This window comes from Vigna angularis, chromosome 11 (assembly GCF_016808095.1).
Source record: "Vigna angularis cultivar LongXiaoDou No.4 chromosome 11, ASM1680809v1, whole genome shotgun sequence".
Lineage (NCBI taxonomy): Eukaryota > Viridiplantae > Streptophyta > Magnoliopsida > Fabales > Fabaceae > Vigna > Vigna angularis.
In genome coordinates, this window is record NC_068980.1 from 10,674,823 (window position 1) to 10,700,574 (window position 25,752).

General features: G+C 31.2%; 1 protein-coding gene across 2 annotated transcripts; it reads right to left on the reverse strand.

Moving 5' to 3' along the window:
* Positions 1–16,650: 16,650 nt before the first annotated feature.
* LOC108333571 (putative anthocyanidin reductase) lies at positions 16,651–20,896 on the reverse strand. 2 transcript variants are annotated; one of them, XM_052870760.1, is made up of 6 exons: positions 20,717–20,896; positions 18,268–18,435; positions 17,958–18,175; positions 17,650–17,791; positions 16,969–17,179; positions 16,651–16,893 (listed from the first exon to the last, which is right to left on the reverse strand). In XM_052870760.1, the coding sequence occupies exons 1-6, from the start codon at positions 20,877–20,879 to the stop codon at positions 16,737–16,739; spliced, it is 1,059 nt and encodes a 352-aa protein (XP_052726720.1). In that variant the 5' UTR covers positions 20,880–20,896; the 3' UTR covers positions 16,651–16,736. The 2 variants fall into 2 exon arrangements, with proteins under 2 accessions (XP_052726720.1, XP_017424528.1); XM_017569039.2 differs by having other exon boundaries at positions 17,650–17,809.
* Between the last annotated feature and the right edge of the window lie 4,856 nt (positions 20,897–25,752).

The following is a 25,752-nucleotide window of genomic DNA, read 5'->3' on the forward strand; positions in this document are numbered from 1 at the left end:
ATACAAATAACGAACAACATATTTTACAACAATTTTTGCAGTAATGTTATCGTATAATTTTATATTATTTAATATTTTTTTAAAATATTGTTAACAATTTATTTACAAAAATTGATTCTTTTAAATATAAATGTAATTATTGAATTTTTTTTAAGAATCATTGAGATAATTATTGAGTAAAATTTGTGGTTTGTGTTTGATTGAACTCTTGTGATTGAATATGTTTGGGTATCTAAAATTTGAGTTAAATTGGTAGATTGATATTATTTGATGATGTTTTGAGTCAAATTGTATCTTAAGGATTGATAAAGATAAATATTGCTTAGAGAAGTCAACGGACTAATTTGATATACATGGTTAAACTTTGATATTTGACTTTGAGATATTTGTTGGACATCATTTGATTATCGTTGTACACTCTATGAAATTAAATTTTAGTGAGCTCCAGAGGTTTGAGATATTGAGTGCCACTTGAAAAATTAAATCATGTAAGCTCTAGAGGTACTAGTGGCTTAACATTGAGCGTTGGTTCTTGCGTTTGAGAACTTCTGAAAATTTTAAACCTTTTGATTTTGATGAAAAAAGGTGTTTCAAAATTACAAAGTTATATTGTTTTGATGAAAATGGAAGGATGAGAACCTATAACGATGACATATTGTTAAGTTGAATAGAACCTGAAATTTTATGCCAAAAATCTATTTGGAAATGTTATTTAATGATAAACTTGTGTGAATTGTATGAATATGGTCGTTTCTTAGGAGAAATGTCATATTATATATGATAATATATACACTAGTGTATGTTTTTCATGAAAGAAATTATCCTAAATCTATTAAACTTGCATAGAAAATGCAATTTTGGTGGCAAAAGTTTAAAGAAGTTCTTATAACAAGATTGAATGCAAAGGAATATCATTTTGACGAGGTTATAGTAAACTAACATTATCGTGGTAGACGTCTGTCAAATGGATCCACAATCGCTATTTTTCTTGAATCTACTACAGAGAAATTTCATGACAGGTGTAGATTTCATATGATCATCTACACCTTATGTATACTCTAGAACTATAGTCTTATAGATTTCTTTTGTGTCTAATGTTTAATGATGTGTTGACATATAAAGTGTCTGAACGAGATCATGATTCATGTTATATGAAATGTATGATATAACCTTAAAAAAATAAATAAGATTATTCTTGTTCTTTATCTATGGTTGGTTGTTCACTTGGTATTATCATGTGATACATGTGAGTAGATGATAATGAATGAGAAATAGTTCTTAGTAGAGGTCTGATTTATATATATCCTCCACTAATAAAATATTTCAACTTTCAAAACTTTTAAAAAACTTGTGTAATTTCGGGAGGACTATATATTTTCTTTTTATACATATTTGTAATATGTTTTAAATTATCTTATATTTTTTAAGTGATGATTTGTAATTATAATATAAGATTAATTTTAACCATATTATTAAGTTATTTTAGAAAAAAATACTAGAAATAATTTAATAATAAATAAAAATAATAATAAATGAAAATATAAATGGTTGAAAATTTAGATGAATGAGACACAATCTTCTAACTAGTTTAGGAAGTAATATGTGAAACGCGAATTGAAAGGAAATAAATAAAAAAACTTGATAAAGCTTAATTGAAAGAGTGAAAAAGATAACTTGATAAAGCTTGAAAGAGTGAAAAAGATAACGAGATTGTATATTTACAGATAATTTAATAATTTGTAAGAAATTTAAATATATTAAATTTAACTTTTAATATTTTAAATTGATCAAAATTTAAAATATTTTATTTAAATGAAATAATTCAAAATATTTAATTTTATTTCTTATTATCTCTAAAGTATTTAAACTATTATAAAAGTAAATCATTAAGATATATTGATAAAAAAAATTGGACTTCAATTTAAATTCTGACTTTTATTATTTATCGAGATATATTCATAATTTTAGTGGCGTTCATAAAACATTCTTGTTGACGTTACATGAAAAACAATCTTATTAATGTTGATCAGGTTTGATAATTATTGGTCGAAAAACAATGTCCACATACATAAATAGTCTAAGTTTATGTTAAACGAAAATGTCATATCTAACATTAGTCAACAAAACGTCAATAATGTTAATTAAAAAGCCTCACTTAATTTTCACAAAAACTAATTTTAACAAAATAGACTAAAAGTAATCAAAATCAATAATCCTTATCAACATTAGCTAGTTGAAAAAATGATGTTAAACTAATTACATACAACCTAGACCGAGTTAACATCCTAATTAAAATTAACTTAACATATCTTAAATGAAACTAATTCAAGGAGAGAATGAAAAAAAAGTATAACTTTGAGAAAGAAAATAGTAGACTTTTTTTAAAAATTCTTATGTTTTTTAAATAAAATTTAAGATCATCTGATTAATTAATCTCATAAATTCTTATGTATTTTTCTTCTTCAAAATTTAATATAAAGTAAAATATTTTATCTTAGCACATTTCGAATTTAGTATAAAAATAAGTCCCAATTCAAACACATTATCAAGTTTTCTTTCTCTCTTGCATTCAAAACTATACTATAAAATTATCTAAAACAAATAACTTTTATATTTCTAAAAGAAAAAAAAAAGAGTGAAATATATTGTTAAAAATGACAGTAAAAAATCTCTCCCTCTCTCTCTCTCTCTATATATATATATATATATATATATATATATATATATATTATATAGATAACGGAGGTTTGACTGTGAAAAGGTCTCTGCATCTAGAAAAGCCACCAAGTAAGTTAGAGCTCAAGATCCATGGGTAGCACTGAGTTCCTCAACCCAAAAATTCTTGAAGTGATCTTGAGCAACTCAAGAAGGGTTTGCTAGTGATGGATGGTGGAGGTGCCATTTGTGGTGATTTCAGTACCTTTTGTGGGAACTTTAAGGTCTGGAACTCCTTGCCCCGGAGGTCATCCTACAATGCCCCACTCCAAACCTTCTTTTAGGACTTCATCCCCTCCTCCAAGGAAATCGGTAAATAGCCATTTCTTCATCTTCTCAGTTATTTCTTACAACCTTTTGACGCTCATGGTTTCAACCATGTTCAACTGCATAAAGGCCACTCTTACGGTACAAGGTAGAGGGTAATAATAAGGTTTGGAAAGGATACGAGAAGGAGAAAAAATGTAGGAGAGAAGTGAGGCCGAACGGTATTCACTGTAAAGGTCGAACGGTGGAAGGCATGGAGAGGTGAGGCCGAATGGTGGACAAGGTGTTAAATTATATTAATATTTAAGACTGGTTCATGTAATTTAAAGTATAACTTTGATGTAAAGATTCTAATGTGATGATTATTAGAATATAAGGTATTAAAGTTATAGGGATTATTTTAGAGTTATTAAAATTAATCTCTCTCTTCTCACTTCAATAAATGTCATTTTGATATTTTATTAAAGTTGATTAAATATCATAAAAGAGGGAAAAATGTTTTACTGCAGTTGACGTTAAGTTTCTGAAAAGAAAACACTAGTGCAGAATTGGCTTTTAACGTTTCCCCATAGACGTCCGTCCACAAAAGCACCAACGTAAATAATTGACCGGTGACATATCCGTAAATAAGTGAAATTGTAAACGTCTGTTGTGGGAGGACGGACGTCTATAATATTGACGTCCGTCCCCCTCCACAACGGACGTTTAAGGAGCTGAAGACAATTAATTCTTCAACCACCCTGTCAGCACCCTAAACGTCCGTTGTGGGGGGTTGGACGTCTATAATATTCTAGACGTCCGGCCCCCTCCACAACAGACGCGTAAGGGGCTGACAGGGAAGTTGAAGAGGTGATTGTTCCAGCCTCTTAGACGTCCGTGGGAAGGGCCCGGACGTCTATAATATTATAGACGTCCGTCCCCCCCACAACGGACGTTTAAGGGGCTGACAGGGAAGTTGAAGCGTTCATTTGTTCAGCCTCTTAGACGTCCGTTGTGGGAGGGGGGGGGGTCGGACGTCTATAATATTATAGACGTTCAGGCCCCTCCCACGGACGTCTAAAATCCCCCGCGAATATCAATTTTTAAATCTGAAAGACGTCATATTAGTGATGGCCCGGACGTCTATAGTATTATAAACGTCGGGCCCCCACAGTACCGGACGCCTAATAGTATTAATACTAAAATGCGAACCCGCGAGCAGTTACGCTCACTGTTCATCGTCTTCCCCGTAAACTCTCTCTGCGGCATTGCATTTCCAGGTGCATTTTCTCTCTTTTGGACCGTTTAAATTTACTTTCAATCCGATTACATTGCTCTGTGATGAAATATCTTTGATTTGAACCGATTAAAAATCGTTTTCGGTGCGTTTTGGTGCAGTTTCTTGCGTGTTCTTGGGCGGCTTTTTTTACTATTTTTGGCCTACGTTTTAGGCCGTGCCCTCCTCGATTTCCCTCCCTTTCATTTGGAATCTACTTTTCAGGTTAGCTTGTTCGTTGATAAAGGTTTTTTGTATGCATGTTATTGGGTTTTGTGTATGCATGTTTTTGACTTTAAGGTATGCATGTGTTATTGGCTTTTGAATATGCATGTATTAGTTGTGTTATTATAATTGTGATATGTTAGAATATAAGTATCAAATCATTGAGTGACACTTAGTTCCCGTTTGAAATTTAACACAAACGATTAATCTTTTAATCGTTTGTGTTAAATTTTGAATTGTCCGATTGGACAGTTTGAGAAAATTAATTTTCATAATTTGCAATAACATGTCAATTGGAGTTTATGGATAAGATTGATAAAATTTCGGTTCAGTATTTGTGTTATTCTCCGGATGCATATTTGATTGTGGTCATCGTTGACTACTCTCATTTCGTGTATTTCGGAGACCAATGCGAAATGCTGCCGAAATCTTATCAATTTTATGATGTAGACTTCTTTGCACGTGTCTTAGCAAATTATGAAAATTAATTTTTTTGAATGGGTAGGGCCTAACCTTGTGAGAGTTAAAAAACTTATACTGATGATTTTACGAACATAGTATGGATCGAAGCTGGATGAATGAACGTCGCATCAGTGAAGAATATGATAAGGGTGTTTCGGAGTTCTTGCAATACGTTGAACAAAATGCTAAGTCTGTGAACGAGACATATTTTTGTCCTTGTGTTCGTTGTCTTAATCAAATACGGCAAGACTTAGGCAATGTGCGTGACCATCTATTCATGTACGACATAATGAGGACTTATACCGTTTGGACTTGGCATGGAGAAGTACTGGACCAACGTACCACGTCACGAGGAACGAATTATGTGGAAGAATGGATGAGTGACCATTTAGAGGACATATTACGTGATGTCGGTGAAGATAATTTTGGAAGAGCTAATTTGTATGATTCTCTTATTAATGATTCAGAGCAACCGTTGTTCCTAGGATGCTCGAACTTTACACGTCTGTCTGCAACTTTAAAGTTGTTTAGTTTAAAAGCAAGGAATGAATGGACCGATAAAAGTTTCACCGAGTTGTTGGAGTTGTTGAAGGAGATGCTTCCAGAAAATAATACTCTACCTATTCGTAATTACGAGGCAAAATTTTTTTTATGTCCAATGGGTCTTGAATATCAAAAGATACATGCTTGTCCTAATGATTGTGTTTTGTACACAAAGGAGTTTGCTTCGCTAAAGTATTGTCCAACATGTGGTTTATCCCATTTTAAAAAGAAATCTGACAGAATCACTGCTAATGAATGTAATGATGGTGCACCTGCTAAGGTGATGTGGTATTTGCCTATAATACCTAGGTTCAAACGTATGTTCTCTATTAAAGAAGATGCAAAGAACCTTAAATGGCACTCTGACGAAAGAAAGTGCGATAATCTTCTTCGACACCCTGCCGATTCACCACAATGGAAAAAGATTGATGACAAATTCCTAGAATTTGGTGCAAATCTAAGAAACTTAAGGCTTGCACTTGCAACTGATGGTATGAATCCTTATGGAAACTTAAGTAGCAAACACAGTTCGTGGCCAGTTATGTTGATGATTTACAATCTTTCTCCTTTGTTGTGCATGAAGAAAAAATATGTGATGTTGTTCATGATGATATCGGGTCCTAGACAACCTGGAAATGACATTGATGTTTACTTAAAACCTTTAATTGATGATTTGAAATTGTTGTGGGAAGAAGGGGTCGACGTGTTTGATTCACATGTTGAGGAACAGTTCCGTTTGCGTGCAATGTTGTTTTGCACTATAAATGATTTCCCAGTGTATGGAAACTTGAGCGGTTATAGTGTTAAAGGTCATTTTGCATGTCCCATATGTGAAGAAAACACTAGTTACCTTCAATTGCAGCGCTTCAAGAGTACATCTCCTATACCAGAGGACACAATTAGGCAGATAAGGCAGGAGTGGACCGTTTATCTTCTGCAAAGATGGAGTTAGGAATAGTTTTATTTGTTGTTGAACATTGCTTAGTTTTAGTTTAAGTTTAATCTTGATAGTTTTGGTAGTGGATTATATTTTACATTAAGTAGAACTTTGTTTATATGAAACGCATATATATATATATATATATATATTATATTATATTGTTCTGGGACAATTTTCTGCTTTTCAGGTGTGGTTTTATTGCAAAAATAAATTAATTTTAAAAAAAAAACGCCCAGTAGACGTCTGTTAGTGCACTGTCGGACGTCTATAGACATCTGGCAATGCACAAATCGACGTCCAACCCCACCCCTACCACAAAACCATTCAGGCAAGTGGTCGTCGGGGATACACCTCGGACGTCTGTATAGACGTCGGGGGGAGAAGGAGTTGGACGTCTGTGTGGACGTCAGAGGGGTGCACATTGGACGTCTATATGGACGTCCAAGGGGGTGCACACCAGATGTCTAGAGAGATGTCGGGGCTGACACATCGGACGTCTATATACACGTCCGATGTGGACCCCCCGACGTTTGAGTAACGTCACCCACAAAGACGTCGGGGGACGGTCGGACGTCAAAAAGCCAAAAGAACAGACGTCTAAAGCCCTTTCTGCACTAGTGAAAAGAAACAAGTAACGTTCTCAGGAAAAGAAAGGAAACTGTGACTTTGACAGAGAAAGACATTCTTCAGAATTTCTATATCATCAAGAAAGCATTAAAGAGAATGAGAACATTGACAGGAAGAAATTGTATAATGGATCCAGGTAAGTTCTTTTCTATTGTGTATGAGAGAATAGTGAGTATCATGAAAATTCAAGATCCTCTCTGTGTTTTTCATTCAATTGAAAATTAAAGAATTACTTACAAATGGTATCAGAGCCAGGTTCTGAATTTTATGATTCTCCATGAATGATAATTTTCTCAATTTTTTGAAACCATAATTTTTGAATTGTAAAAATTTAGGGATTTAAATTTTTAAGATGTTTAATTATTTTATTGACATGCAAGAAAATTAAATTCACTATAATGTGAGTTCGATACAGCCGTAGGGTTTTATTTGATTCGTACGCAATAATTTTAATGCCAAAAGTTAAAATCTTGATGAAAGAGAATTCAATTCATTGTCGCAAGTAACATGAATTTGATTCGTAGGGTTTTATTCAATTCACTGTAACGTGAATTTCATTGCCGCAAGTTTTTTAACTTTTGATTGTTGCATTTACTGTTGCATGATTGTTTCAATTCACATTTTTTTATTCATCGTTGCATTAAAGCAACTTTAATGTTGCACATTTTCAGCCGCAAGTTTTTTTTTTATTTTGCCATAAAGCAATTTTATGGTTGTTTACATGTTCTCATAGTAAAGCACTTTTACTGTTGTGCTTATGTTAAATTTTTAACATTGTTGTGCATTGAATGGAAATTAAATGTGAATTAAAAGTTTGAAGGTTTCAAATGCTTTTAACTTGTGCATCTACTGACATGTATGATATAATTTTTTGTTTTATGAATTATGTGTAATTGTTTATTAATCTTGGAGGAAGGAAATTCAATTAAGTTGAATTTCGGATGAGTTATAATTCTAATCAAAATTAAAAGTTTTAGCAATTTCGTTGTTCTTTTAAATTGTTCATGTTATTGTGAAAATTATTCATAATATAAAGGATGTTAAATTATGAATATATATATATATATATATATATATATATATATATATATATATATATATATATATATAGTTATTAGTCATTGATATAAGGATGTTATGGATTACCCAAAGGTGAACCATTGTTTAGAATTGATGACATTAAAATGAGACATTTCATGTACTTAGTAAATATGTTTGTATATCCAAAGATAGCATACATATAGACTTAAGTATGATTGATTGTTTATTAAAGTATATATAGAATTTGTCAGTTTAAGAATCACCCAAAGGTGAACTTAAATGAATGACTTAAATTATTACCTATCAGTTTAAGTGTCACCCAAAGGTGAACTTGAATGTATGACTAGTGTAGTAATTTCTTTGAATCCATTAATTTTATCAAAGCATTAATGTATGAGCTTGTGTATTATTTCCAGCTTACATGAATTTATCAAGTTTGAGCAACAATGTGGTCAAGTTTAATGGGCTCAATTATGCCGATTGGTCAGAACAAATCCAGTTCCAACTGGGTGTGTTAGACTTGGACATGGAAATTATGATGGATGAAATGCCCGCAGCCATTACAGAGACTAGTACAAGTGATGAGAAGTCTCTTTATGAGGCTTGGCATAGGTCTAACAGGCTGTCACTAAACTTGATGCGCATGTCTATGGCAAAGAATGTAAAACCTTCTATGCCTAAAACATAAAAGGCAAAGGAATTCATGAAACTGATCAAGGAGTACTCACAATCAGACATAACTGACAAGTCTATTGTAGGAACTCTTATGAGTGAGCTGACTACCAAAAAGTTTGACTGGTCACATCCCATACATGACCATGTAACTGGAATGGCTAATATAGCAGCAAGATTAAAGTCAATGGGAATGGAGGTGAATGAGTCTTTTCTGGTACAGTTTATCATGAACTCTCTTCCTCCTTAATTTGGCCAGTTCCAAGTGAACTATAACACTCTTAAGGATAAATGGAACTTTCAAGAAATCAAAGCCATGTTGGTACAAGAGGAAGGGAGATTGAAGAAAATGAAAGATCATTCTATCCATCTCACAACTCATGAAGGTGTTAGCTTCAGTAAAGGCAAATCAGGAAAGAAGAACAAGAAGGACAAAGCTCAAATGAAAGTGAATAAGGGCAATATCCAGAAGGACCAAAAATGTTTCTTTTGCAAGAAAGTAGGTCACTTCAAGAAAGATTGTCCGAAAAGAAAATCTTAGTTCGAAAAGAAAGGTACTTTTTATGTTTCTGTAAGTTTTGAAGCAAATATTATTGAAGTGCCTAATAATACCTGGTGGTTGGATTCTGGAGCCACCACTCATGTTTCTAATATTATGCAGGGATTCCTTTCAATCCAGCCCATAAAAGGAACTGAAAAGTATTTATATATGGGGAATAGAATGAAGGCACAGATAGAAAGAATTGGGACTTACAGATTGATTCTAGACACTGGTTATTGTCTGAATCTTGAAAAGTGTCTCTATGTTCCTGGTTGTGCTAGGAATTTAATTTCTGTTTCAAAGTTGGATTATTTAGATTTTAACTTTAAGATTGAAAATGGTATTTTTCATTTGTATAAACTTTCGTACTATTATGGTTATGGTACATTATTAGATAGTTTATATCGTTTAAATCTTGATGTTAATTTTTCTGAATCCCTGTTTAATGTTGAACATGTTGTTGATAGAAATTGTGGTGCAGGAAAAGAATGTTCTGTTTTCTTATGGCATAAAAGATTGGGTCACATATCCAAAGAAAGGATGTTGAGGTTAGTGAAAAATGAAATTTTACCTCAATTGGATTTTGATGACTGGATGTATGTATTGATTGTATTAAGGGTAAACAAAAAAACACATATCAAAATATCCCGCCATAAGAAGTAGTCAACTTCTTGAGTTAATACACACTGATATTTGTGGTCCTTTTGACATTAAATCTTGGAGTGGTGAAAAATATTTTATCTCCTTTATTGATGATTTCTCACGTTATTGTTATATATATCTATTACATGAAAAATCTCAATCAGTGAACGCCCTTGAGGTATTCATAAATGAGGTGGAAAGACAATTGGATAGAAAAGTAAAAGTGGTGAGATCTGATAGAGGTGGTGAATATTATGGTAAAACTGATGAGAGTGGACAATGTCCAGGTCCATTTGCAAAGTTTCTTGAAAGTCGGGGTATATGTGCACAATATACAATGCCCGGTACACCACAACAAAATGGTGTAGCAGAAAGGCGGAATCATACTCTTATGGATATGGTTAGGAGTATGTTAAGTCATAGTAATATTCCTTTATCTTTGTGGATGTATTCATTAAAGATTGTTGTATATCTGGTTAACAAGGTTCCTAGCAAAGCAGTTTCTAAAACTCCTTATGAACTATGGACTAGAAGGAAACCCAGTTTGAGACATCTTCATGTTTGGGGTTGTTCGGCAGAAGTAAGGTTATACAATCCACATGAAAAGAAGCTTGATGCAAGAACCATTAGTGGTTACTTCATCGGTTATCCTGAAAAATCAAAGGGATATAGATTTTATTGCCCTAACCATAATACAAGAATAGTTGAGTCTGGAAATGCTCGGTTCATTGAAAATGGTCAATTTAGTGGGAGTGAGGAATCACGAATAGTGGATATTCAAGAGCATACTGATAGTGTTTCTACATCTAATGTCTCTTCTGAAGTTGTTATCCCTCTTGTTGTATCACAGTCACACAACAAGCTGAGACAACAAGTTAATGTTCCAATCCCACAAAATGAACATATAAATGTTGAGCCAATTGACAATGAGCAAATCACAAATGAGTAAGTCATAAATGAACAATTGATAGAGGAACCACAAGAAGCAGCATTAAGAAGGTCTGTAAGGGAGAAAAGACCTGCTATTTCGAATGATTATGTGGTTTACTCTGTTGAACATGAATGTGACTTAAGCATTGATGAGGATCCAGTGTCTTTCAGACAAGCCATGGAAAGTAATAATTCAGAGAATTGGTTGAATGCTATGAAAGAAGAATTGAAATCAATGGATGACAATAAAGTATGGGATCTAGTTGAATTGCCTAAGGGTTCAAAAAAAGTCGGTTGTAAATGGGTCTTTAAGACTAAACATAACTCAAAAGGCAATATTGAAAGGTATAAAGCTAGATTAGTCGCCAAAGGTTTCACTCAAAAGGAAGGCATTGACTACAAAGAGACCTTCTCTCCCGTTTCTAAGAAGGACTCTTTGAGAATTGTTTTGGCTTTGGTGGCTCATTATGTTTTAGAGCTTCACCAAATGGATGTAAAGACCGCTTTTCTGAATGGTGACTTAGAAGAGGAAGTTTATATGGACCAACTAGAAGGTTTCTCAATAACAGGAAAAGAAAATTTGGTGTGTAAATTGAAAATTAATATATGGACTGAAACAAGCTTCCCGACAATGGTATCTAAAATTTAATGATACCATAACTTCATATGGTTTTGTAGAGAACACTGTTGATCGGTGTATATATATAAAGATCAGTGGGAGTAAGTTTGTTATATTGGTTCTATATGTTGACGACATTCTTCTTGTTGCTAATGATGTTGGTATGTTACATGATGTAAAGAAGTTTCTCTCTGGTAATTTTGAAATGAAAGATATGAATGAGGCATCTTATGTGATGGGAATAGAAATATTCTGTGATTCACAAGGATTGTTAAGTTTGTCTCAAAAAGGCTATATTAACAAAGTGTTAGAGAGATTCAGAATGGAAAAATGCTCTCCTGGAGTAGTTCCAATTCAAAAAGGGGATAAGTTTAGTCAAATGCAATGTCCCAAGAATGATTTGGAACGAAAGGCCATGGAGTCTATTCCTTATGCGCCAATGGTTGGGAGTTTGATGTATGCTCAAACTTGTACTCGACCATATATCAGTTTTGTTGTTGGAATGTTAGGCCGATATAAAAGTAATCCCGGAATGGATCACTGGAAAGCTATAAAGAAAGTTCTTAGGTACTTACAAGGTACCAAAGAATACATGCTCACCTACAGAAGGTCAGATCATCTTGAGATGGTTGGCTACTCGGATTCTGACGATGCTGGATGTGTGGATTCAAGAAAATACACATTTGGGTATGTTTATCTATTAGCTAGAGGAGCAATTTCTTGGAAAAGTGCAAAACAATCAGTCATTGCTACTTCCACCATGGAGGCTGAATTCGTGGCATGCTTTGAGGCCACGGTTCATGCTTTGTGATTGCGGAACTTTGTATCGAGGCTTGGCATTATTGATAGTATTACTAGGCCGATAAGGATTTATTGTGATAATTCCGCAGCCGTCTTCTTCTCTAAAAATGACAAGTACTCAAAGGGTGCTAAACACATGGATTTGAAATACTTGTCGGTCAAAGAAGAAGTGCAGAAACGTAGAGTGTTAATTGAGCATATTGGTACGGATTTAGTGATAGCAGATCCGTTAACTAAAGGACTACCGCCCAAAACTTTTATTGGCCATGTTGAAAGTATGGGCATTATGGATAGTCAATATTAACATGATGATGTTATCTATCTATATGGATATGTATAGTTACATGTTTGTACTGTCATGAGACTTATGAATTCAATTAAAGTTATGTTTCTCTTTATTCTATTGTTATCCACATTAAGTTATATACATGTATTATTGATTGTGGTAACATGTTATATCTCTTTTAGAGACATGAAAGTTAAAAGATTGATTAAAGTTATGTTGAGTTGGTTTAATTATGTGATACATGGAAGGAATCTTGTCGTTCATGACTTTTGCCCGCCATGATCCGATCATTTCAATTCATATAAGGATGATGACTTGATAATTCTAATGAATGGTGCGCACTTAAAGTTTAGTTTTAGATCTTCAAGTCATCACATGAACCAAGTGGGAGAATGTTAAATTATATTAATATTTAATTGGTTCATGTAATTTAAAGTATAACTTTGATGTAAAGATTCTAATGTGATGATTATTAGAATCTAAGGTATTAAAGTTATAGGGATTATTTTAGAGTTATTAAAATTAATCCCTCTCTTCTCACTTCAATAAAGGGCATTTTGATATTTTATTAAAGTTGATTAAATATCATAAAAGAGGGAAAAAAGTTTTACTGCAGTTGACGTTAGGTTTCTGAAAAGAAAAAGAGAGAAGTAACGTTCTCAGGAAAAGAAAGGAAACTGTGACTTTGGCTGGCAGAGAAAGACATTCTTCAAAATTTCTATATCATCAAGAAAACATTAAAGAGAAGTAAGAGAAGGGAAAACATTGACAAGAAGAAATTGTATAATGGATCCAGGTAAGTTCTTTTCTACTGTGTATGAGAGAATAGTGAGTATCATGAAAATTCAAGATCCTCTGTGTGTTTTTCATTCAATTGAAAATTAAAGAATTGCTTACACAAGGGGGAACGGTGAGACCGGACCGCTCTCGGTGGACAAAGGTAGTGCCGTCAAAATGGGTTGAAACCCATGAGTCAACCCGGCTCACCACGGGTTTGAGTCGGGTTGGGTTGGAAAAAAATGTGAAAATTTTGATGTGAGTCAATTTTGACCCGGCTCGCTAAGAACCCGGCTCACCCGGGTTGAACCCGTGGTGAGCCGGGTTGGCTCACCAACACACTTATTTTTTTATTGAAATAAAAATAATTAAATTAATTATTCAAATCTTATTTTTTTATTGAAATCAAATTAATTAAATTAATTATTCAAAATGCACAACATTTGCTTTGCAGTAGAGCTTTTCGTGCTGCGTTGTGTTGTTGTCTGCTATATATTTTTGTTAACGGCTATATGTAGTTTCTTGATTAAACGGTTGTGTATGTCTCATTAAACTAAATTGGCAAAATTTTATGCTTGATAACATAGAATATATAACAATAGAGTTCTTTTGTTTCATTTTCTTTTATATCAATTGGTCCAATTATTACTATTTCAATTTGATCGATCAAAGTAACATGTTATAAGAATCTCAGAAGAAGAGGGTGAAAAAAAGTTAAGTGAGCCAATGAGCCAACCCGTTTAACCCACCAACCCGTGGTGGGTCGGGTCGGGTTCAAATTTTTTCGGCTCGCTAATAAATGAGCCAGGTTGGGTTGGCTCACTAAGTAGCCAACCCGTGGTGGGTCGGGTTGGGTTGGGACGAGTTACCCGTTTTGACAGCTCTAGACAAAGGGGAGCGATCAGACCGAACGATGGACAACGGGGAGCGACCAGGCCGAATGGTGGGAGGCAGGGAGCGACCAGGCCGAACGGTGGGAAGTAGGGAAGGACCTGAGCCGAACGGTTGAAGAATCACCATCTTAATTAAGCAGCGGTTAGGATGGGTGAGAGCTAATTACAGTAAAAGGAGCCACAATAGGAGAAAATATTCAGTATAAGTTAATTAGAGTAAATAAATATATATCCTAGGGAAATATTCAATATAAGATATTTATAATAATAAATATATATCCTAGGAAAATATTCAATATACGATATTTATAATTAAGGATACATGCTAGGATAATATACGGGGGATATTTATATTAAATATAGAGATATTTATATTAAATGCATATATATTCTAGGGAAATATTTAGTAAGAGATGGGGCGGAAAATAATTAGTATAAATAAAGCTAGAGTCTAGGGTTAAGAGTATGCTTTTGATTTATGAGTTTTGTAAGAGAGGTTATGCTTGTTGGGTACAAAGTCCCACATCGGATAAAATATGAAATACACGTGGGTTTATATACACATAAGATACTTTCCTTAGTAAGAGGTCTTTTGGAGTGGTACCAAAAGCAAATCCGTGAGAGCTTAGCCCAAAGCGGACAATATCTTACCAATGGGGAGATCTATGAATATGTGTGTATATTGAAGCCACACAACAATAATAAGGTTTGGAAAGGATATGAGAAGGAGAAGGAAGGTAGGAGGGAATTGAGGCCGAACGGTATTGACCATAAAGGTCGAACGATGTAAGGCAGGGAGCGAGCAGCCCGAACGGTGGACAAGGGATAGTGACCAAGCCGAACGGTGGGAAGCAGCGAATGACCTGAGTCGATCGATGGAAGAGTGACTATCCTAACTGGGACAACAGTTAGGATAGGCAGGAAATATTTAGAAATAATTATAGTAAATAAGAATATATCTTAGGGAAATATTTTATTTAGAACAATATTCGTATTTTATTCTAGGGAAATATTTTATGTAGGAAATAATTAGTATAAATAAAGGGAAAGTCTATGGTTAAAGGTATGCTTTTGATTATTGAGTTTTGTGACAGACATTATTGTCTTGTGAGAGAGGTTATGCTCCCAAATAATTGATGGAGGTTATGCTCCCAATTATTGTTTACTTTTGTTTATTCAGATAATACCATCAATAAAAAAGATTCAATCATTCATTATCATTCATTCTTTAGCTTTATTGCCTATTGTGTTCGTGGATTGTTACGTAACAGCCACATTCTTCTTGCCACAAATTATGTGTCTGCAATTGTGGAGATAATATGCAAGAGTATTTAGTTGGAGTCTGCAAACCAATGTGGTCTAATTGAGTTTTGAAACTGTGTTACATGAACAAATATATAAAACAGATTTAAGTCTAATTGAGTAGCTTGCATTCCATTTGTATATTATACTTGTTATGTGACATTTGCAACATAATTGCAACATAAACTGTGACAGCGCTACTAGTACAGTACCTTGAACAATATTGTAAAAATGTCCCATTTTCTACTTTTTGTGAGGAAAATAAATAGATAAATTGTGTAATAATGTAATGTGGTCCTCCTTGAATGGTTAAGATTCAAGTTCAAACAGAGATGATTCAAAACATAAGGACAAACATGGGGAAGGATTAGGAAGTATATGTTCATAGTTGAGCCATATTCCCTATTATCTTATTCCCATTGTGTGATCAATGTTTTGATAAATATTTGATAGTTAGTTTCATCAGGTTTCATACTTATCTCACAACACTAAATGTGGATTTTGAATGAGCTTTCTTTAGTGTAACATCTGTACAACTTTGAATTTCTCATGGCATATGTATGCATCTCATAAATGTGCACTAACCCTCATAACACCACCCACTTGTTTAGAGATGGAGATCATTGAATGAAGATATCTTCATAGTACATTTCAAATTTTTGAAGTCAAGAATTTTGGAAATGTTGAATTTGTAACAGGTAGGAGTACTCTGCACAGCTACTACACAACCATGAGAAGCTATAGATCAATCTTCTGAATGCTGACACACAAATCACTTATGATTTCCCTCTTAAATGTTTGATGCAGACACCGTTTCTGATACTTAGGGTGCAACAACTACACATCCATGTTTTCTTCTTGCCTTTAAATAACAAATACAAATAAAACAAGAATTATATGTAGTTACATCAGTGCATTTAGTGTTTTTAGTGTTGTTTTCTAGTAACAATTAGAATTTTACTTCGGTAATTTTTGTTGACCTTTGATTCAAACCTGTATTGAACACACTGGTGAAATTCCAATTCTACTTAGAAAATAGGATCAAAACGTTTATAAGAAATGATAAATATGACTTCATTTGTCCATACAAATATGCAAGAAGGAACTTGATCTTTCAAATTATGACCTCATTTGTTTTTTGTGACCACAAAACTGTACAGAAGTTTCAAAATCATGTGCATGCACTAGTATTGAAAGACTATTGTCTAATGGGAGGTAAATAACCATAATCTAAGCAACAAATAATTGTCTGGTGAATTATTTCTTCAACTCCATGCTTGTAACTAAAACCCAGATCTCTTAATTTCTTTGAGCAAATCTCAGAAGGAACTTTATCATAGTTTTTCTCAGCTATCCTGCATGTGTATATAAGAATAACATAAGCACTTGAAAAGAAAAAAACAAAAGCAGTTCAGAGGGAAGAACATTACTTTTTCTTATTTGAGTAAGAATACTCTTTGGTAAGAAGATTGACCAACATAGACAATGGATAGCTTTGGCTGCTGCATATGTATCGACCTTCTGCTTCAGAATGCTCCATTAGGAAAATATGCGCACTGCATATATCCTCAATGTGAACTAAAGCAATTGACCCCATTCTTGCATTTACAGCAGATAATATCTTGAAGAACTCAGGTTCACCTATTCATAAAAGATCAATATGGTCAGACAAAATGACATGACATGACAATTAACTCATATAGTTAAGCATATTTGTAACCACAAAAGTTTGGTGTTATCTATTTTTATGACGCACAAGGAGTCCTAGAGATTCATTCAATGCTTTTGGGGAATTTGGTATGCAAGATATATTATTTACATGTAATCTACCTCATGCAAAAAACAAGTTTATCATGCCCTTTGATGACCACCAAATTTCTGCAATTACATACAAGTTCAGGTAATAAAAATATTTAATGCCTATTAATTTTGAGTAACATGGTTTTCACTTGAAACACTCACAGGAATTCTAGTTGTAGTAATACATCATAATTCATTTTCCTTTCTTGCAGAAATCAGACAACCAGTAGTGTTTCCACATGTATTGATGATTTTTCAATGGCTCCAGACGAATAACATTATACCAAGACATATGAAGATGAAAAGATAACCTGTTATTGGTGACAGTAGCATTTTAACACTTGATGGTACAGTAGCAGTGAAGAATGGGCCTGCAACAGTGGTTGTTATGACTGACACAAGATCGATGCCATTCTCTTTTGCAAACTTAAATGCTGCCTCTTCTGTTAGAAGCTTTGAAAGTGCATAAACCTGTCTCAGTGAGGAAACTCTCAAAAGAAAGCAACATACTATGCAGAAGTGCAAACTAGCTAGGAAAACAGAACAGTTTGCAGCATATCATTCAAAGTTCTAACATTGTACACAAAAAGTGAAAGCTACCGGTAAAAGCTTTAATTACCCATCCACTTGCTTGTGTTTTCAACACATGTTCACTTTGGATTTGGCAAGATTCATCAACAACATGTTTCCACTTCCCATTGTTGTCTTTGGCAGTAATTGTACTTATTGAAGAAGTGAGAACAACCCTTTTCACAGAATTGGAATTCATGCAAGACTTTAGAAGGTTTAAGGTCCCTTTGATTGAAGGATCAACTATATTTGCTTGAACATAGGCCTCTGCATGTTCAATTCACACAAGGCACAAGTGTCATTAAAAATGTAATCTTTTTTTCTGTGTATTTCATTGAAGCCATTGATCATGACATTACCAATGTTTTCTTTCTTATCCACATTGAATTCCATTGAAGCTGCAACATGAAAAACGCCATCACAGCCTCTTACAGCCTCATCGAAGCTCCCTTCTTCATTCAAATCCGCTTTGAAAATTCTCAATCGGTCACCTTTTGTCCATAACGATAGCAGGTGAAATGACTTTTCTGGTACATTAAATTAGTAAAACAAAAAAGAGGCATCAAACATCAATTGATACAATATATTTATTTTTTATTGGGCAAGTTATTACAGTTAACTTTTTAACTTAAAATGAAGAAAACATAAAAAAAAAAATATTTCTTTCTTATTTTATTAAATTTTAAATTATTTTTTTATTAAAAAAGTGTGGGTTTTACTTTTAATTCATGTAAAAGAAAATTCTCGCTAAAATTTCAAATTATTATATTTGTTCCCAAATATTCATTATAAAATAAATAAATAAATAGCATTTCTTTTAAAGATTTTTTTTTTCAAATGTCATATGTTGATATTATATTGCAACGTGGTTTGAAATAATTACTTGATCATTTTGGTCAACAAATAAATAATTTGCTTATATTACATGTTATGTGATATTAAGGATTGGAAGTAATTATTTTTAATTCCAGAGAGAGAAAAAATTAAAGAAATTATTTACAGTGACTCACTTTACATAAGTTAAAAATATACATAGTTTATATACTTTTATAATTAGATAATTTTTTATGTAGCTTAAAACTTATCCATTAACGAGAGATATGTTTTTGTCAAATAAAAATAAATTAAAAAAATATAAATATGTTTTACGGATGTTTTATCAGTGTCATTATAACTCCTCGTGTACTATAAATGTAACAAATTAAATAGAAAAAAAAAACATTTAAGAATGAGTCTTGCATAGAACGCATCCCATATACTCATTATCTAATTTCGCACGAGTTCCATGACATTTATAAAATACCACTATTAATATATCAATTATTATTATTTTCCAAACTAAAAATAAAATAAATATATTCAATAAACTTAAGTGTATCTTAATAAATCGAAAGCATTGCTTTAGTAATTTGTATTTAAAACTAATTAAGATCTCACACACACGTTTGACTTAAAGAGATAGAGAGATATATAAACTCCCTCCAAGATTAACTTTAGGTAATTTCTTTAATGACTCTTTAAACGTATTACATTTTACTAATTTTTAACTATCGAATATTTTGATATGAATTCGAATATTTGTATTTATGTAATTTTATAATCAACAATCACTTGTAATTTTTAAAAGAATATATTATAGAAACTTAAATTTGCTATAAATAAAGTGTTAAACAATTTTAAAATTTTATAAAATTTCACCTATTCAATGACAACTTTTAATTGAGTCGTTGGACCTCATTTTTTCTTTTTAATTATTTGATTATAAAAATGCACTCATGGACAACTCTTTGAATAATAGCTTTCCCTAAATAATGAATTTCAAATACAACTCAACAAATAGAAAAAAGACTAAAATAATGAAAATAAAAAACAGGCTCTCCGTATAATTTATAAACATGCAATAAATTTCTGGAAATTAAATTTCTTTCCAATTAATTATAAAGTAGTATAAATTAGGCTAAACTCAATGTTTGTCAGCAATTACTGACTACAATATTATTTAATTGCTCACTGTGTAACACTGAAACTTGAAGATAATTTGTATGGTTTGTTTTCAATGTAAAAGAAACATACACAATATGAAATCAAAGATTAAGTTCAATTTCTGAATTTTACGACTCCACAACAACAATAATCTTCTCAAAAGTATAAAGAAATTCCACATAAAGACAAATTTACATTAGGTGTAAATTTGATCTAATCTTGCTTTTTTATTTTATTTTTTTATGGTTAAGATTATTTTAAAATTTCTCTCTTAACATATTATGAAAGTTTGTCAGTAATCATATGCTATATATTAACTACAAATTAAACAAATTTATAATATATAAATAAATAAATAGAAATTTCATTCCAATTTTGTAAAAAGTTGATTTTGACTTAAAATTTCCTTACTGCTACACTGTGTAATAAGTACTTTTTTCAACCCTTCTGGGTTCAGTCTGTGCTCGCAATAACTTATCATCAATTTCACCTTCGAGAAGGATCTAACCTTCATTTCTAACAAAAATACCAAGGAAATGGCTACAAAGCTCAAGATTTCAGAATCATCACACATGCACTCAAAATTTACAGCTGGAACATTTTCTTTTCGAAAATAGTTAAGAAAAAAAATGTTATTATTTACATCAATCAAAAATAATACTAATTATAAATAAATAGATTTTATAAAATTAAATTAGACTTAAATAATTTAATTGTGAACAGTAAAAACACAGAAATAAAGAAATAAAGATGCAGAAAGTGAAGAAACAGTATACAGATGCAAGAAAAAAATGTTATTATTATGATATCTATATATATACTGACCAGGATCTCTAACAGTAGCATGAACAGTGTAACCTCTTTGAAGAAGAGCCGCCACAAGCCATGAACCAATATACCCAGTTGCTCCAGTAACACAGAATGTTGTTGCAGGAGAAGAAAAAACCTCAGCTTTGTTCTTCTTCACCTTCGTAAGTGCTTCCTCCATTTCCACCTTTTCTTCAACCGTTGCCAATTAGATGTGGCTGTGCCCTTTTAAAGTAATATTCCTGCATGATATGCAGGTATAATAAATTATTCGTTTATTAAAGTACTAATAAAACAGATAACGAGATCTCTGTTAACATTATATATATTAATTATCGATGTTTGATTTTTTTTTTTATTACTTGTCATACTAATTATTGACATTGTGAATATTTGGACTGTATACATATATATATATATATTATATTATTATTATAGTAGTTGGCATGCAATAAATTGTCCTAGGTTGAGTGATGCGATGACTGATTCTGAACGTTTCTACTTAGCTTATTATTATTATTATTATTATTATTATTATTATTATATTCTTCTTTTGCAAGGTTAATTATATTTGTTTTCTTTTATGAATGATCCTGTTCAATTTTTATAAAAATAATAAATATTTGTAAGCATTAAATATTTATAACACTTATTAAATTCATTTGATATATATATTGGTGAAGGATAACACTTGAACTTTAGATGTGATGTGTGTTTGAATGAAAAAAATAAGCTTTATTTTAAAATGAAATTATTTGTTTGTTAATTCCGCGACATATTATTGAAAAGTGTAACATCCATTTTTACCAAAAAAAATAATATAAAATTTAAGAACACCATTTTTGTTCAAAACTTAAAACGTATTTTAAATATTACAATTTAAAATTATTTTTTCAAATACTTTTCAAAAATTCTCAAAAATTCTTCAATGTGTTTTTTATATTTATATATATATATATATATATATATATATATATATATATATATATATATATATATATATATTTAATTATATATGTATAAAATATGCTCTCGCATAACATACATTATACGATTATCACACGAACACAAACAAATATACATGAGTTAACATGCAAAAGATCACACATAAAGCAAACATAAGACTATTACTACACATAATTTATTTATAATAACAATCATCTTATCATACAATAATCATACTAGACTCGACTATCCAAATGAAAGGTTGATTCTCGAGGAGTCTTATACTTGTAGGGGTTTTCACTGCTCCTACATAGCCATTGTCAATGCAATACACCATGTCATCTACAAGATTAGCCCGTCAACATCTATGTCCAAAACCGACACATATTATGACCTCCCATCCTTCTCACCACATAACTCATCCTTTTCTACTTTAGATTGAGTGATTATTAGAGTATCAGGATAACCTCCAACTTTAAGACTCCCAACTCCAAATATAGAATCTCTCTGCGAGTCCCTTGGCCAAATCTCATATCATGTTCATATTCATCAATCAATTCATCATGTAATACATATTTGATCCAAATTCATGTTCTAGCTTAACATAAAATAATGTTCAAGTCAATGATACAACCATACATATAAATCAATGATACGATCACTCAAGATTTCACCAAATATGATTAAACGTTATTAACAACCTAAACAATTTAAATATTTTGTGGAAACATTATTCTATATACAGGCCTTTAATTAAAGATCTGACTGATCAAAGTAGATAAAAATATATCTAGAACCTACGATAAAATTTTTAATTACATCTAACGGTTAATGAAGAGAAAATCTTAATTTTACCTTGATGACGTAAAAACAGAATGATGGTGTTGAATTCCCTAAGAAACATGAAAATAATTTCTCTAAATATAGGTATCCAATTAAAAATCCGAAATCAATATGCCTTAGGAACTATATATAAAAATTTAAGGTTAATCTAATGGTTAACTAAGTAGGAATTAAGATTTTACTGGATGTTGGAAGTCCCACATCGACTAGAGATAAGGCCAAATGATAATATATAAGTGAGGTGCAAACCTCACCCTACAAGCCGGTTTTGTGGGGTTGAGTTAGGCATAAACTCACATTCTAATATGGTATCAGAGCCATGATTAGAGCCTATCCTAGCGAGTTCTCAGTGGGCATTCTATTCTTCTCTTCCACCAGCAATCGGACCACCCAATTTCTACTATCACGCACGAGATGTCTATACCTCGGCGTGAAGGGGGTGTGTTGGAAGTCCCACATCGACTAGAGATAAGGCCAAATGATAATATATAAGTGAGGTGCAAACCTCACCCTACAAGCCGGTTTTGTGGGGTTGAGTTAGGCATAAACTCACATTCTAATACTGGAACAACTTAAGGACAAAATTCAAGTGGTTTTCAACTCCGTTCAAAATGCGAAATTAATTTGTCTAAGTAAAATCTTCAATTAATAAACTGGCAGTCAAGATGAATTGATATGTCTTATGAACCATATATAAAATTTCAGGTCAATCTAACAGTAAATGAAGTAAGAGTTAATGTTTTACTGAGGTAACTTAAGGACAAAACAAAGTGGAAATTGAGATTTTACTTAGATATAATAATGATTAATTTACTTAGTAAAATTAATTCCTTTAAAAACAGATCACAAATTAATAATCTGAACGGTCAAACTGAAATAATATATCTTAATAATATATATCAAAATTTCAATTTAATATAACAGTAAATAAAATAGAAATTGAAGTTTTACTAAAATAATTCATAAAATAGAAAACAATAAAAGCATAGTAAAAAAAAAAACCAAAATCCACACAAGTGGATAGATAGCTACTAAAACCCAACGTATTAATATCTCGTATAATCAAAATCAAGAATATAAAATATACGTTTATTATGCACATAAAAAAAAGTTAACTCTCCCTATTTCTTTTTTAGAAATTTTGTTGGTTGAAATCTTTTTAGAAGCTCTCTTCTTCTTGCAACAAAAAAAATCTAAAGCTTTATTTTTATATTTTAGCATTTGCTTTTCTAATTGGCTTGCAAACTTCATTTTCGATTTATAGGCCGTATTTGGTGCTTGATTTTCTTCATTTATAATTGAAGCCACCGAAATTAACTTATCATTTTTTTTATATAAACTCATTAATTACGTTTTTATTTAAATATTAATAATAAAAATTATTACAAGATAAAATATTTTTATAGTTCTTAAAATCCAATCCAATTAGGATTTTTTAAAGTATTTTTGTCAAAACATATTTTCATCTGTAATAGTTTTATTTAATGAAATTATTTACATTAGCTATTTATGAATTATTATTAAACTAATGTTTTCACTATCAGTTTCAAATATTAACATTTTATATTTATTTCAAACCAGCAATAACCTCAACTTTTCATTTAAGTTTTACCGATCTTTTTATTTAATTTGTATTTAAAAATCTCCCCTTCTAAAAAAAGTTCAAATATAGGGTCAATTTTGTAAATATAGGAAACCTAAAAGTAAATTTTTTATGTGAATCTTTTAGAATTAAAGCAGAGGATAACTTCAAATATATCCGTAATATTTTTCATACAATCAGTTATTCAAAAGGCATTATAAATATAATATTAAAAGTATTATTACAAAAATAATAAATACTACTATACAATATAAACATTAAATATTGAATAGTATTAGACTTTATGAGTTGGCGCGCATGGTTGCCAAATGTCGTGTATTTTTGAGTATATGATCCATGTGTTCACACAATTACATGCATGCTCATTCAATTCTCATCTCGAGAGTACCTCAGGAATGGATTGTTTTTGAAAACTTTAAATATATTTGTTTAAATTCGTTGGATAATTCATAAAGGTTTTATTAGTATATTTTATATCTTCGATGGGAATGCTTAAAATCATTTATAAGTTTGTATTATTAATTTAGGATATGAAGGATAAAAAAGATTGAAAATTATTTTTTCACTATTAGAATAAAATATAATTAGATGTTATAGATACTATAAATATTATATATATTTAATTTTTGAAAAAAATAAATAGAATTAGATGTAGATATTATAAATATTATATATATTTTATAAATAAAAGTAAAGTTATTATATAAGTCAAATATTATCGTAAGTTTTCAATTATTCACAATTAGATTTGAATTCATATAGAAGGCGATTTTTATTGTAATGCTGAAGAAAAAATTCTGTTAGTGAAACATACTTTCAGAATTAAATTGAGAATTTGAATTAAAAAAGAAAAACTTGAGCCACATTCCATATATACTAATGTTTTATTAAAACTCTCAACACAAGAAAATTAATAGTGTTTTATTCCTTAAAAAAAATCATTAGATGCAAAGGCTTATATACACGTTAAAAACATTAAGAATTTTTAGAGAATACATCAAGGATTTACAATTTAAGTGATAAAAATATAGTTTAAATAAAAAAAATAGAACTTTAAGAGGAAAGTGGTTGAGAATACTATAAGGATTAAACTATTTTATAAAATAAAAATAATGTAAATCTTAATTTATTGGGTTGACAGTTAAACTTAATTTTCTTATATTTAACATGGTATTAGAGACATAAAAGATTTATCCTAGTTGATATTTATGTCTATCATACTATCCCTTTAGTTTCTTTCAATTCTTATGTTCAATGTTCTCAATATGAATATAAGGTATCTTTGATGTGAGAAAGTGGGTTAGAGATCCCACACCGATTAAAAATAAAACTAATTTATACTATATATAAGTGGGAGAAAAATAGACACAAACCTAAACTTGCTTTGTGATGAAGAATTAGGCTTACAAATTCACTTCTTATATAGTATAAGAGTAGTTTATCCTAGTCAAAATTTGATATTATCGATGATGTGAGAAAGTGTGTTTAAGATATAACATCATGACATAAGTGTAATATAAGTATTGAGTTATGTATTTAAATGAAAGTATACATATTTTATTTATAACTCAATCATATAAATTAAAGTATTAGGTGATGAAAAAGTAATGGAGAATGTTACCCTATTTAGGAGTAAAGAATCACCACACTCAGTGCTTAAAGA